This window comes from Balaenoptera borealis, assembly GCF_965194805.1.
Source record: "Balaenoptera borealis genome assembly, chromosome: 3".
NCBI classification, from domain to species: domain Eukaryota; kingdom Metazoa; phylum Chordata; class Mammalia; order Artiodactyla; family Balaenopteridae; genus Balaenoptera; species Balaenoptera borealis.
Genome location: NC_138866.1, coordinates 77,059,186 through 77,073,042, shown reverse-complemented (window position 1 = coordinate 77,073,042; position 13,857 = coordinate 77,059,186). Strand labels below are relative to the sequence as shown.

At 38.2% G+C, this 13,857-nt stretch overlaps 1 protein-coding gene across 5 annotated transcripts in view; it reads left to right on the top strand.

Annotated features, from left to right (window-relative positions):
* RYR3 (ryanodine receptor 3) overlaps positions 1-13,857 on the top strand; it is a 551,623-nt gene that overhangs the window by 180,000 nt on the left and 357,766 nt on the right. For all 5 annotated transcript variants that reach the window (XM_082384899.1, XM_082384900.1, XM_082384898.1 and 2 more), the window contains exon 2: positions 283-402. In XM_082384899.1, coding sequence (XP_082241025.1) covers positions 283-402 — 120 coding nt within the window. The remainder of the gene's footprint in view (positions 1-282; positions 403-13,857) is intronic.

The window sequence follows — 13,857 nt, the reverse complement described above, 5'->3', positions numbered from 1 at the left end:
AGTTTGTACATTTCACAAGTGAGGCTCTCGCTGTGTATTTAAGTAGTACCTCTGTTCCATGTACTTGCTCTCTGTGACCCCACCCCAGATTTGAGGAGAGTCCTAACTCAGGGGAGGAGCTCGGTTGTGCCATGGGAAGAACGAACTTTCCTTTATCTAATATTCAAAGGCATGTGCCCCTCAGCGTACCTGATAAAGGCACAGCAAGGTGCCTTGGGGGCTTGGCTCTGCGTGGGGATGCAGCCCTCTCACTGCTCACATGGGTCTCTGTTCCCCTGGCAGGAAGATGAAGTGGTCCTCCAGTGTGTCGCCAACGTTCACAAGGAGCAGAGGAAGTTCTGCCTGGCAGCTGAGGGACTTGGGAATCGCCTGTGCTTCTTGGAACCCACTTCAGAAGCCAAGGTGAGGTTGACTGTCTGCCCTGCACCTTCCCGTCTGGCACCCCAAAAGTCGTCTAGGGGATGGGACTGCTGGGATATGGTGGTGAGGGTGATAAGGATGGTAAGGAAGAAATCTGAAAGGACACATTTATTTTTTAAAATGGGAAGCAGATCAGAACACTGTCTTTCAGTGTTCAGCAGGACACGGGGGATGCCTTGAGGTCATTGTCAGTCTTCATGGAGGAGGTTCTTTTACTACCTCCAGAGCACCTTCCTTGTTGTTAATTCCTAGAAATCTGAGTGCGTGTTGTGTACTCCCAGCTATCGTTTTATTGCTACAGGGACTCATAGGTCCTTGGACCTGTGTTTCACAGTAAGCTCATCCCTTTCAGCTGTGACTGTGCTGAGATTGTTGTAACTGCCTGCTGTGAACCGGGGGCAGAGAGGAATGTTTGCTCTGGTCCCCACCTGCAGGGTGGCATGTAACATCATCTCTCCTCAGCCAGACTTTGCTTCCTGCGTTTTCAGTTGCTTTCTGCTTTTCATGAACTGTATGTCAGGTGGATGTGTTTGCCCAGTATTCTCACAGTACTTTGTAGTCCTGGAAAGACCTTTATATCAGTCAGTGTTTTCCAGAGAAACAGAACCAATAGGATCTCTCCCTTTTTCTAGATAGGTGGGTGGATGGATGGATGGGTGGATGGATGGATGGATGGATATGGATTTATTTTAAGGAACTGGATCATGCAATTAGGAGGCTGGCAAGTCTGAAATCAGTAGGTTCAGATCAACTGGAAACTCAGGAGTTAATGCTGTCTTAAGGCAGATTTTTTTTCTCCTCCAAGAAACCTCAGTTTTTATTCTTAAGGCTTTCAACTGATTGGGGGAGGCCCACCCATATTATCAAGGGTAATCCCCTTTAAAGTCAACTAATTGCAGATGTTAATTACATCTACCAAAATGCCTTCGCATCAAAACCTAGATTGGTGTTTGATTAAACAACCGAGTGCTGTAGTCTAGCCAAGTTGGCGCACAATTAACCATCACCCCTCCACGCTCAGTTTTTCTTGCAGAATCTTTTTTAATTTTAAATCAGAAGATGGTTACATTTTCCAGTGAGCCCACCTGATTGATATATCATTTCTCCATGTGAACATATACAACACAGGCACACATGCAGAGTCTGGGCAAATCCTAGCGCAGCAGATGTGCACCGTGATAGCTGCGTCTCCCAGAAGCCCTCTCTTCTCCCTCACGCTCCTCCCTCCCGTGTAGGTCACTGATCCACGAGCACAGACGTATGTCAGTGGCATGTAGGACAGGGTCACATTCAAATAAATGCCAGAGCAAAGAGACAAGGAAGATTTTTATCTTTTTGAAGGTCTTAGGCTTGATTTCCCTGAGGCCTTTTCTCATTTACTTTTGTTCTTAGCTAGGTTTTTTTCTTTTCACTCCCAGCAGTCTGGGATTATAGGAAAATCATTAGATTATAAGTCAAGTAGTTAATTCTCAGCCATTAGCTCATCATGTGACCATGAGCAAGTCACTCAGTCTTCTTTTCAGCTTTCTCACCTGCCAGATAAGATGCAGCCTGGTGCAGTAGAAAGAGCATTGGCCCGAATTAGAAACCCATGGTACCATTTTCTAGTCATCCATTGAGTGGATCTTAGGACGTTGGTTTAGGGCACAGCTCTGGAGCCAGACTGGCAAGAGTTTGAATCCTGTCTCCACCACTCACCAGCTAAGCCAGGGCCTTGAGCAAGGTACTTCACCTTTCTGAACTTAGTTTTCTCCTCTGCCTAGTGGGAATTTAATAGGAACTACCTAATAAGGGCGTTATTAGGATTAAATGAATTAATACATGTGAACCACCTAGCACATTGTAAACTCTATTTAACCACTGGCTATTGTGATTTACTCTTACCTAGACCAGATTACCTAAAACAAATTAAAGAGAACTGTATATCATAATCTAAGAATTCTTTGTATCTCACAGGTGTAAAGATAATAACCTACACCACTCATAAATACATTAGGGTTAAGACGAATCCTTCCTAACCCCCCGCTTGACTAAGTGATTGTTCTTATTTTAATTTTTCATTTTAAATGTAAAACAAGATAACACGACTGAAGAATTTTTAAATGAAATAAAATGTATCATCTATAACTGTATTCCTTTGTCACAACTGTTTTCATTTTTGTTTTGCCCCCAGGCCTTTGTCCACATGTACCCATATGTTTTCAAAGTCGTACTCATAGTGGATATTCAGACATTCCGCTTTTTTTCTTTCATGTTTCAGCCAGTTCCATATTGCTATGTAGCCTTCGTGGTTATTTAAAAAAAAAAAATCATGTATGTGGTTTTGTTGGTTTACTTTTGCTTCCTGGAGTAATGTCCAGGAGAAGAATTAATGATATCAGAAGGATAAACAATATTAAACTACTTTCCTAAAAGGATATACCAGTTGTTACAAGTTAACACACCCACTATCATTATGTGAGTGTCTCTCTTTTATATACAATATGAAGAAAATGTACCATGAGGGCTTCTTACAGAAAAACAGGGTAAAGTTCCTGGGAAGGATAGAGTAGGTCTTCAGAATTTCCTGTCACCGCTCCTGAGAGCAGCCTGCTAGATGAGCCCATTTTCTGTGGCTTCAGGCTTTCCTACAACCAGCTCCAACTATGCACACACCTCTTCTGGCCTGTCCCCTCCCTTTTCAGTAGATATTTCTCCTAATTCTCTACCATCAGATTTCACAACCAGCTGTGCCGTTCTTAGGCTTTTGGAAACTAATATAAGCCATGCGATGAAGTGAGAAGGTGTGTGTATTCCCAAGCCTGGCACTGGGCATGAGGCACAGACCTCAAATGTCACTCTTACCAGCTGGCTACAGAGCCAAATGGTGACCTTGGGCATTCCCAGTCAAGGGTATTTCAAGCTAGTTGAGACTCAGAGAGATAAAACTGAGATGAACTCTAGGGAGAAGAAAGACAGAGAAAGAACAGATGAGATAAGGTACTTAAAAGAGATTCTCAGTATATGAGCCCTGAGAAAAAGAGGTCATATTGAATTCATGAAAGCACCCTTATTCAGCTTTCCATTCTAATGAGCACAGCTCGAGGAGTTAAAAGGTATTTTGTTTTGTAGGGAAGACTCAGGGTAAAAGCCAGAGACCAGGAAACATCGAGGGGAAATGTTGCATCTCTATTTTATCAATAGCAGCAAACGTTTATTGACTGTCATTTTTAAGTGGAAAATGTGTTCCCAGGAATCAGGAATTTACTACTTTTCCTCTGGTTCTTATTATATCTCATCTGTGATGTATCTGCAGTGTCCACAAGGGGGTCATCTTTGGTTCAACTTCACATCCAGACTCATAAGATGCTGATAGACCCCAGTCTGCTCAGTAGGACAGGAGCCACAGCTTGCCTGCTGGGAAGTGTCAGGCACTCCTGCGGGAATCCTTGCAGCCCTCCAGGGGCTGCCTTCTGAATCCCCACCCAAAATGACAGCTCAAATTCAAAGACACAAGGTCCACATCAGGCAGGTGTGGAGTCACCATGGCTTAAAAGCCTCATGTACCACAGGAACCAGTGTATCATGTAACAACTCCATAGACATAGCTTTTGAGATGCCCACGAAGGACCACCACCACTACAAGGGTCATCACACTTGGGGAAATCACAAATACAGGACTTTCTATGAGGTACTGGTGGTCTTTCCAGGCCAGAGACAGGCTACCAATCAGGGATCATTTTCACCCTAAGTAATGTTCCCTAGTAACATAATTAACATATCAGTTTTATCAGGTTGTCCCAAGAACAAAACTGGACAATTAACTGAAGGTCAAATTCTCATGCAGAAAGAGAAAATTTCATAAGCCTTATCCCATAGGAATCTTCATTGATGACCATTACTTAACTACTGCAGCCCAACACCTCTCCAAATCCTGACTTCCACCTTCCTTAATTGTATTGTAGATCATCAAAAAGGAGGAAAAATATGGGAACTTTTTGTTTAAAATCAGTCGCAACAGACTGAGGTTTGTTTGTTTCACTGATTTTAATGATAATGAAACTGCAATTGATGAAGTGAAACAACTTACCCGAGTACCCATCAAAAGCCAGTGTCACATCTAAAGCCTTTGGGCTCTAGTATCTCAGAAAAAAGTTCTACCTCTGTCAGGGAACATTGTGTCTTACTGATCATGGTTTATTCAAAATGAAAAATCCAGTTTCATATCTAATTTTCAAACTGAACATTTTCAGGGAAAATTTTATTCCTATTGTTTTCACCTCCTCTTTTGAAAACTGAAAAATAGTCTGCTATGGTTTCTGAAAACTTGTATAGGTTCTCAAGACCCAGAATTAAACATTTGCGATTGTGCAAACATCATTATGTCAATGACATAAATTAGGATAGAATTCTTGGCTAAAAAACCCTTATTTTCTGTTGCTTTTATTATCTTCAGCTCAGAAAGATTTACTGTTTACTCCTGAAAAACTAAGCCTTTGCAAATTTACAGCCAGAGGCTCAGCCTGAAATTGTATACCCTTTTTTTAACTTCTGATTGTTAACTTTAGTGTGTAGTATTCTCTATGGACTTGAGATCTTAGGAAAGGCCAAACTATTATAAAACTTGCTTCAAAAAATTCCCTTGTCTTATAATATAAAGAGACTTACACATTAATATAAAGAGACTTAACACATCTTTTTGGTTTTTTAACAGTTATCAAGCATCATATGCTGTATGCCATGTAATGCCGCGGTGCTTACATACTTTCTTTCATTTAATCTTTACAACCCTATGGAGCAAATACTATTCTCATTTACAGAAAAAGAAAGATATAACAATTGAGACAAAGTTAAATGACTTCCTGAAGATGATTCATTACAAACTCGAATCACTGACTAATTTCTATAATGCTCATCAATAAAGAGTATTATGACTCTAACTTATTTAATTATGAAGAAGCCATATTTCTTCAGGTGGTTAGATTTTAAGAATACCTGGGCAGATCTCCACTCCCCTCCCACAACCTTCCTTCACGTGTCCTCTGAGTGCCTGACATTCCAAAGTTAGAAATACGTATTTTGCCTAAATCAGACAGAATCTATTAAAATGCAAATGCTCTCAACACCTGACGCAATATTAAAATTTTATAGCTAATTTTTTACAGTATAAAGATTATCATATTTTTTCCTAGAAAGTAAGTTTATAAAGGGGTGATAAGGCAGATTACTAAGTGCCTCAGTATTGAGATATAAGGCACAGAAACACTGTAAATGGGGTAGCTGGGGGGGGGGTGATCAAAACATCCATTGCATTGCAGTAGGATGGTTTACTTGTCTTTTCTCCTGCCCTCCACCATTCTGTGATCACTAAAGTCAAAGACTATACAGGCATACCTTCGAGAGATTGCAGGTTTGGGTCCAGACCACTTCAGTAAAGCAAATATCGCAATAAAGTGAGTCACAAATTTTTTTGGTTTCCCAGTGCGTTTAAAAGTTATGTTTACACTATAGTGTATTAAGGGTGTAATAGCATTATGTCCAAAACTAACAATGTACATACCTTAATTTAAAAATAATTTATTGCTAAAAAAAATGCTAACCATTATCTAAGCCTTCAGCCAGTCGTAGTAATAACTCAGAGATCACTGATCACAGCTCACCATTACAAGTATAATAATGAAAAAGTTTGAAATATTGTGAGAATTACCAAAATGTGACACAGAGATGCAAAGTGAGCAAATGTTGTTGGAAAAATGGTGCCGATAGATTTGCTCAACATAAGGTGACCACTGACCTTCAATTTGCAAATAAAGCAATATCTGCAAAGCACAATAAAGTGGAACATAAAAAAAAAAAGTATGCCTGTATAGTACAGCAGTTAAGAAACACAGCCATGGAGCTAGAATTTCTGGGCTGGTAATTTTGGCTTCACTGCCTAATAGCTTTATGACCATGGTTCAAATGACTTCTCTCTCTTTGCCTCAGTTTCTTCATCTTTAAAACTGTTCCCATCTCATAGGATTTTCAGGAAGATTTAATAACAAGGGTTTAAATTGTAAAGTACTTACATAGGGCCTGACACATCCAAAGTGCTATTTAAGCAATAGCATTTATTGTCCCCAGCAGAGGGTCAGACACATATTAGGTCCTCAGGAACTGTTGTTGTATTCAGTTAAGTTACCCATGTACTGAATTAATTAATTAAAAGGCCTGGATTTGAGGATCAGCAGGACATTTGTGACCTTAAAAGTGACATATAAAGGAGAGTCAGAGAGAGTAAGTTAGATAAAAAGGATTAAGCAATAAGCAAATGGTTTTAAAAAGTAAGATGAATTAGTGGGATGTAGATTTTTATGTTACTGACTTCTAATTTAATTTTAATATGGTCAGAGAACATACTCTGTATGATTTCAATCCTTTGCAATTTACTGGGACTTATTTTTTAGCCCAGCATATGGTATATCTTGAAGAGTGTTCCATATTTACTTAAACAAACTGCATTCTGTAGTTGTTGAATGTAGTGTTTTATGAATGTCAAGATGAATATTCTTACTAAATTGTATCTGCTTATTCTGTCAACTACTGAGAGATGTTAAAAACTGAAGATTTGTCTGTGTCTTTCTTTAGTTCTGTCAGTTTTGTTATATGTATTTTAAAACTCTGTTATTAGATGAGCACACGTTTAGAATTTTTGTTTGTTTTCTGATGAATCGGTCCTTTTCTCATTATCAAATGTAACTATTTATCCTTGGTCTTATAATATACGTTGACTGATACTAATCTAGCTGTAAGCTTTCTAATGCTTACTGTTTGTGTGGTATATCTTTCTCCATCTTTTTGTTTTCAACTTGTTTATATCTTTATTTTTAAAATATGTCCCTTATAAACAGCATAGAGTTAAGTGTTGATTCCCCCCCCATTCTATAATCTCTGCTGTTTTATTGGAGTGTTCAGTCCATTTACATTTATTATAATAGTTGATACTATTGGGTTTTAGTCTGCTATCTTGCTATTTGTTCTGTGTGTGTATGTATACCCCTAGTTTTTGTCCTAGTTTCTCCTTTTCTGCCTTCTTTAGAATAAATCAAATATTTTTTTAAATGTCCCATTTTATCTCCTCTATTGGCTTTATAGCTCTACTTCTTGGTATTGTTTTTCACTAGCTCCTTTGGGGATTACAATATGAATCCTTAACTTATTACAATCTTCCATGAGTTACTATTACATCACTATCCTTATCCTTTGTGCATTATTGGCATGTGTTTATTACTACAAGTTATATAATGTGCAATACTTTATTATTTTGGTTGCAAAGAGTTGATTGTCTTTTAAAGAAATTAAGAAAAGAAAAAAAAATGGTTTTTATAAAAATAATATCCAGGTATGTAACATTTTTAGTGCTCTTCAGGTTTTCCTTTAGATCCAGATTTCCATCTGGTAGATTTTCCTCCAGGCTGAAGAATATCCTTTAGCATTTTTCGTAGTGAAGATCTGACAGAGACAAACTCACCCAGCTTTTTTTTTTTCCCTGAGAATGTCTTTATTTTGTCTCTGTTTTTGAAGGATATTTTCTCTGGTTATAAAATCCTGGTTTGACTTTTTTCTTTCAGCACTTTAAAGATGGTGTTGTGTTGTCTTTGACCTGCTTTTATTTATTTTTTAATGAAAAATGAGCTATCATTTTATCATTTCTCTGTATGAAATAAGTCTTTTTCTTTGGAAGGTTTTAAGAATTTTTTCTTTATCTTTGATTTTCAGCAGTTTGAATGATGTATTTGAGGGTAGTTTTCTTTCTATTTATCCTGCCTAAATGTTGCTGAGCTTTATGGATCTCTTGGTTGGGTTTGTCTTTTTTTAACAATTTTGGAAATTTGACAGCTGTTACCTTTTTTTTTTTTTCTTTTGGCTGCGTTGGGTCTTCGTTGCTTCACATGGGCTTTCTCTAGTTGCAGTGAGCAGGGGCTACTCTTCCTTGCTTCTCATTGTGGTGGCTTCTCTTGTTGCGGAGCATGGGCTCTAGGCACACGGGCCAGTAGTTGTGGCTTGTGGGCTCTAGAGTGCAGGCTCAGTAGTTGTGGGCTTAGTTGCTCCATGGCATGTGGGATCTTCCTGGACCAGGGCTCGAACCCATGTCCCCTGCGTTGGCAGGCAGAGTCGTCACCACTGCACCACCAGGGAAGTCCCCGTTACTTCTTTTTTTTTTTCTTTTTATTTAACATCTTTATTGGAGTATAATTGCTTTGCAATGTTGCGTTAGTTTCTGCTGTATAACAAAGTGAATCAGCTATATGTATACATATATCCCCATATCCCCTCCCTCTTGCATCTCCCTCCCACCATCCCTATCCCACCCCTCTGGGGGGTCACAAAGCACCAAGCTGATCTCCCTGTGCTATGCAGCTGCTTCCCACTAGCTATCTATTTTACATTTGGTAGTGTATATATGTCAGTGCTACTCTCTCACTTCGTCCCAGCTTACACTTCCCCTGCCTCATGTCCTCAAGTTCATTCTCTACGTCTGCATCTTCTTTATTCCTGTCCTGCCCCTAGGTTCATCAAAACATTTTTTTTTTTTTTTAGATTCCATATATATGTGTTAGCATACGGTATTTGTTTTTCTCTTTCTGACTTACTTCACTCTGTATGACAGACTCTAGGTCCATCCACCTCACTACAAATAACTCAATTTCATTTCTTTTTATGGCTGAGTAATATTCCATTGTATGTATGTGCCACATCTTCTTCTTCTTTTTTTTTTTATAAATTTCTCAGGCAGTTAACAACTTAACTTTTATAAAACACTTTCTAATTGTATTGACATTATTGTTTGTGTTACTTTTTGGAATTTACTCACTAGGATTTTTAAATTCTTTTTTTTTTTAATAAAACATAGTATATTTATTTATTTATTTTTTCTTTTTTTTTAAACATCTTTATTGGAGTATAATTGCTTTATAATGGTGTGTTAGTTTCTGCTTTATAACAAAGTGAATCAGTTATACATATACATATGTTCCCATATCTCTCCCCTCTTGCATCTCCCTCCCTCCCACCCTCCCTATCCCACCCCTCTAGGTGGTCACAAAGCACGGAGCTGATCTCCCTGTGCTATGCGGCTGCTTCCCACTAGCTATCTATTTTATGTTTGATAGTGTATATATGTCCATGCCACTCTCTCACTTTGTCCCAGCTTACCCTTCCCCCTCCCTGTGTGCTCAAGTCCATTCTCTACGTCTGCGTCTTTATTCCTGTCCTGCCCCTAGGTTCTTCAGAACCAATGTTTTTTTTTTAGATTCCATATATATGTGTTAGCATATGGTATTTGTTTTTCTCTTTCTCACTTTCACTCTGTATGACAGTCTCTAAGTCCATCCACCTCACTACAAATAACTCAATTTCGTTTCTTTTTATGGCTGAGTAATATTCCATTGTATATATGTACCACATCTTCTTTATCCATTCATCTGTCAATGGACACTTAGGTTGCTTCCATGTCCTGGCTATTGTAAATAGAGCTGCAATGAACATTGTGGTACATGACTCTTTTTGAATTATGGTTTTCTCAGTGTATGTGCCCAGTAGTGGGATTGCTGGGGCATATGGTAGTTCTATTATTAGTTTTTTAAGGAACCTCCATACTGTTCTCCATAGTGGCTGTATCAGTTTACATTCCCACCAACAGTGCAAGAGGGTTAACTTTCCTCCACACCCTCGCCAACCTTTATTGTTTGTAGATTTTTTGATGATGCCATTATGACTGGTGTGAGGTGATACCTCATTGTAGTTTTGATTTGCATTTCTCTAATGATTAGTGATGTTGAGCATCCTTTCATGTGTTTATTGGCCATATGTATATCTTCTCTGGAGAAATGTCTATTGAGGTCTTCTGCCCATTTTTGCATTGGGTTTTTCGTTTTTTTGATATTGAGCTGCATGAGCTGTTTGTATATTTTGGAGATTAATCCTTTGTCAGTTCCTTCATTTGCAAATATTTTCTCCCATTCTAAGAGTTGTCTTTTTGTCTTGCTTATGGTTTCCTTTGCTGTGCAAAAGCTTTTAAGTTTCATTAGGTCCCATTTGTTTATTTGTGTTTTTATTTCCATTTCTCTAGGAGCTGGGTCAAAAAGGGTCTTGCTGTGATTTATGTCATAGAGTGTTCTGCCTATGTTTTCCTCTAAGAGTTTGATAGTGTCTGGCCTTACATTTAGGTCTTTAATCCATTTTGAGTTTATTTTGTGTATAGTGTTAGGGAGTGTTCTAATTTCATTCTTCTGCATGTAGCTGTCCAGTTTTACCAGCACCACTTGTTGAAGAGGCTGTGTTTTTTCCATTACATATTCTTGCCTCCCTTATCAAAGATAAGGTGATCATATGTGCGTGGGTTTATCTCTCAGCTTTCTATCCTGTTCCATTGATCTATATTTCTGTTTTTGTGCCAGTACCATACTGTCTTTACTACTGTAGTTTTGGAGTATAATCTGAAGTCAGGGAGCCTGATTCCTCCAGCTCCGTTTTTCTTTCTCAATACTGCTTTGGCTATTCTGGGTCTTTTGTGTTTCCATACAAATTGTGAAATTTTTTGTTCTAGTTCTGTGAGAAATGCCATTGGTAGCTTGATAAGGATTGCATTGAATCTGTAGATTGCTTTGGGTAGTATAGTCATTTTCACAATGTTGATTCTTCCAATCCAAGAACATGGTATATCTCTCCATCTATTTGTATCATCCTTAATTTGTTTCATCAGTGTCTTATAGCTTTCTGCATACAGGTCTTTTGTCTCCCTAGGTAGGTTTATTCCTAGGTATTTTATTCTTTTTGTTGCAATGGTACATGGGAGTGTTTCCTTCATTTCTCTTTCAGACTTTTCATCATTCGTGTATAGGAATGCAAGAGATTTCTGTGCATTAATTTTGTATCCTGCTACTTTACAAAATTCATTGATTAGCTCTAGTAGTTTTCTGGTAGCATCTTTAGGATTCTCTATGTATAGTATCATGTCATCTGCAAACAGTGACAGTTTTACTTCTTCTTTTCTGATTTGGATTCCTTTTATTTCTTTTTATTCTCTGATTTCTGTGTCTAAAACTTCCAAAACTATGTGAATAATAGTGGTGAGGGGGCTTCCCTGGTGGTGCAGTGATTAAGAATCCGCCTGCCAATGCAGAAGACATGGGTTCGAGCCCCGGTCTGGGACGATCCCACATGCCACGGAGCAACTAACCCTGTGCGCCGCAACTGCTAAGCCGGCGCTCTAGAGACCGCAAGCCACAACTACTGAGCCCGTGTGCCACAACTGCTGAAGCCTGTGTGCCTAGAGCCCATACTCCACAACAAGAGAAGCCACCACAATGAGACGCCCATGTACCACAATGAGAGGAGCTCCTGCTCACTGCAACTAAAAGAAAGCCCACGAGCAGCAACGAGGACCCAGGGCAGCCAAAAATAAATAAATAAATAAATAAATTTATTAAAAAAAAAAAAAACAGTGGTTAGAGTGGGCAATCTTGGGCAATCTTTTCTTGTTCCTGATCTTAGAGGAAATCGTTTCAGTTTTTCACCTTTGAGGATAATGTTGGCTGTGGTTTTGTCATAAATGGCCTTTATTATGTTGAGGTAAGTTCCCTCTCTGCCTACTTTCTGGACAGGTTTTATTATAAATGGGTGTTGAATTTTGTTGAAAGCTTTTACTGCATCTATTGAATTATCCTATGGTTTTTACCTTCAATATGTTAATATGGTGTATCACTTTGATTTATTTGCATATATTGAAGAATCCTTGCATTCCTGGGATAAACCCCACTTGATCATGGTGTATGATCCTTGTAATGTGCTGTTGGATTCTGTTTGCTAGTATTTTGTTGAGGAGTTTTGCATCTATGTTCATCAGTGATATTGGCCTGTAGTTTTCTTTCTTTGTGATATCTTTGTCTGGTTTTGGTATCAGGGTGATGGTGGTCTCATAGAATGAGTTTGGGAGTGTTCCTTCCTCTGCTATATTTTGGAAGAGTTTGAGAAGGGAAGGTGTTAGCTCTTCTCTAAATGTTTGATAGAATTCGCCTTTGAAGCCATCTGGTCCTGGGCTTTTCTTTGTTGGAAGATTTTTAATCACAGTGTCAATGTCAGTGCTTGTGATTGGTCTGTTTATATTTTCTATTTCTTCCTGGTTCAGTCTTGGAAGGTTGTGCTTTTCTAAGAATTTGTCCATTTCTTCCAAGTTGTCTGTTTTATTGGCACATAGTTGCTTGTAGTAATCTCTCATGATCGTTTGTATTTCTGCAGTGTCAGTTGTTACTTCTCCTTTTTCATTTCTAATTCTATTGATTTGAGTCTTCTCCCTTTTTTTCTTGATGAGTCTGGTTAATGTTTAATCAATTTTCTTTATCTTCTCAAAGAACCAGCTTTTAGTTTTATTATTGCTTTAGGTGTAAGGTTAGGTTGTTTATTTGAGATGTTTCTTGTTTCTTGAGGTAGGATTGTATTGCTATAAACTTCCCTCTTAGAACTGCGTTTGCTGCATCCCATAGGTTTTGGATCATCGTGTTTTCATTGTCATTGTTTCTGGGTATTTTTTAATTTCCCTGTTTGATTTATTCAGTGATCTCTTGGTTATTTAGTAGTGTATTATTTAACCTCCATGTGTGTTTTTTTTTTTTTTTACGGTTTTTTTTTTTTCCTGTAATTGACATCTGGTCTCATAGCATTGTGGTCAGATAAGATACTTCATACGATTTCAATTTCTTAAATTTACCGAGGCTTGATTTGTGACCCAAGATATGATATATCCTGGAGAATGTTCCATGTGCACTTGAGAAGAAAGTGTATTCTGTTGCTTTTGGATGGAATGTCCTATAAATATCAATTAAGTCCATCTGTTCTAATATGTCATTTAAAGCTTGTGTTTCCTTATTTATTTTCATTTTGGATGATCTGTCTATTGGTGAAACTGAGGTGTTAAAGTCCCCTACTATGAATGTTTTACTGTCGATTTCCCCTTCTGTGGCTGTTAGAGTTTGCCTTATGTATTGAGGTGCTCCTGTGTTCAGTGCATATATATTTACAGTCGTTATATCTTCTTCTTGGATCGATCCCTTGATCATTGTGTAGTGGCCTTCTTTGTCTCTTGTAATAGTCTTTATTTTAAAGTCTATTTTGTCTGATAGGAGAATTACTACTCCAGCTTTCTTTTGTTTTCCACTTGCATGGAATATCATTTTCCATCCCTTCACTTTCAGGCTGTATGTGTCCCTAGTTCTGAAGTGGGTCTCTTGTAGACAGCATATATACGGGTCTTGTTTTTGTATCCATTCAGCCAGTCTATGTCTTTTGGTTGGAGCATTTAATCCATTTACATTTAAGGTACTTATCGATATGTATGTTCCTGTTACCATTTTCTTAATTGTTTTGTATTTGTTATTGTAGGTCTTTTCCTTCTCTTGTCTTTCCTGTCTAGAGACATTC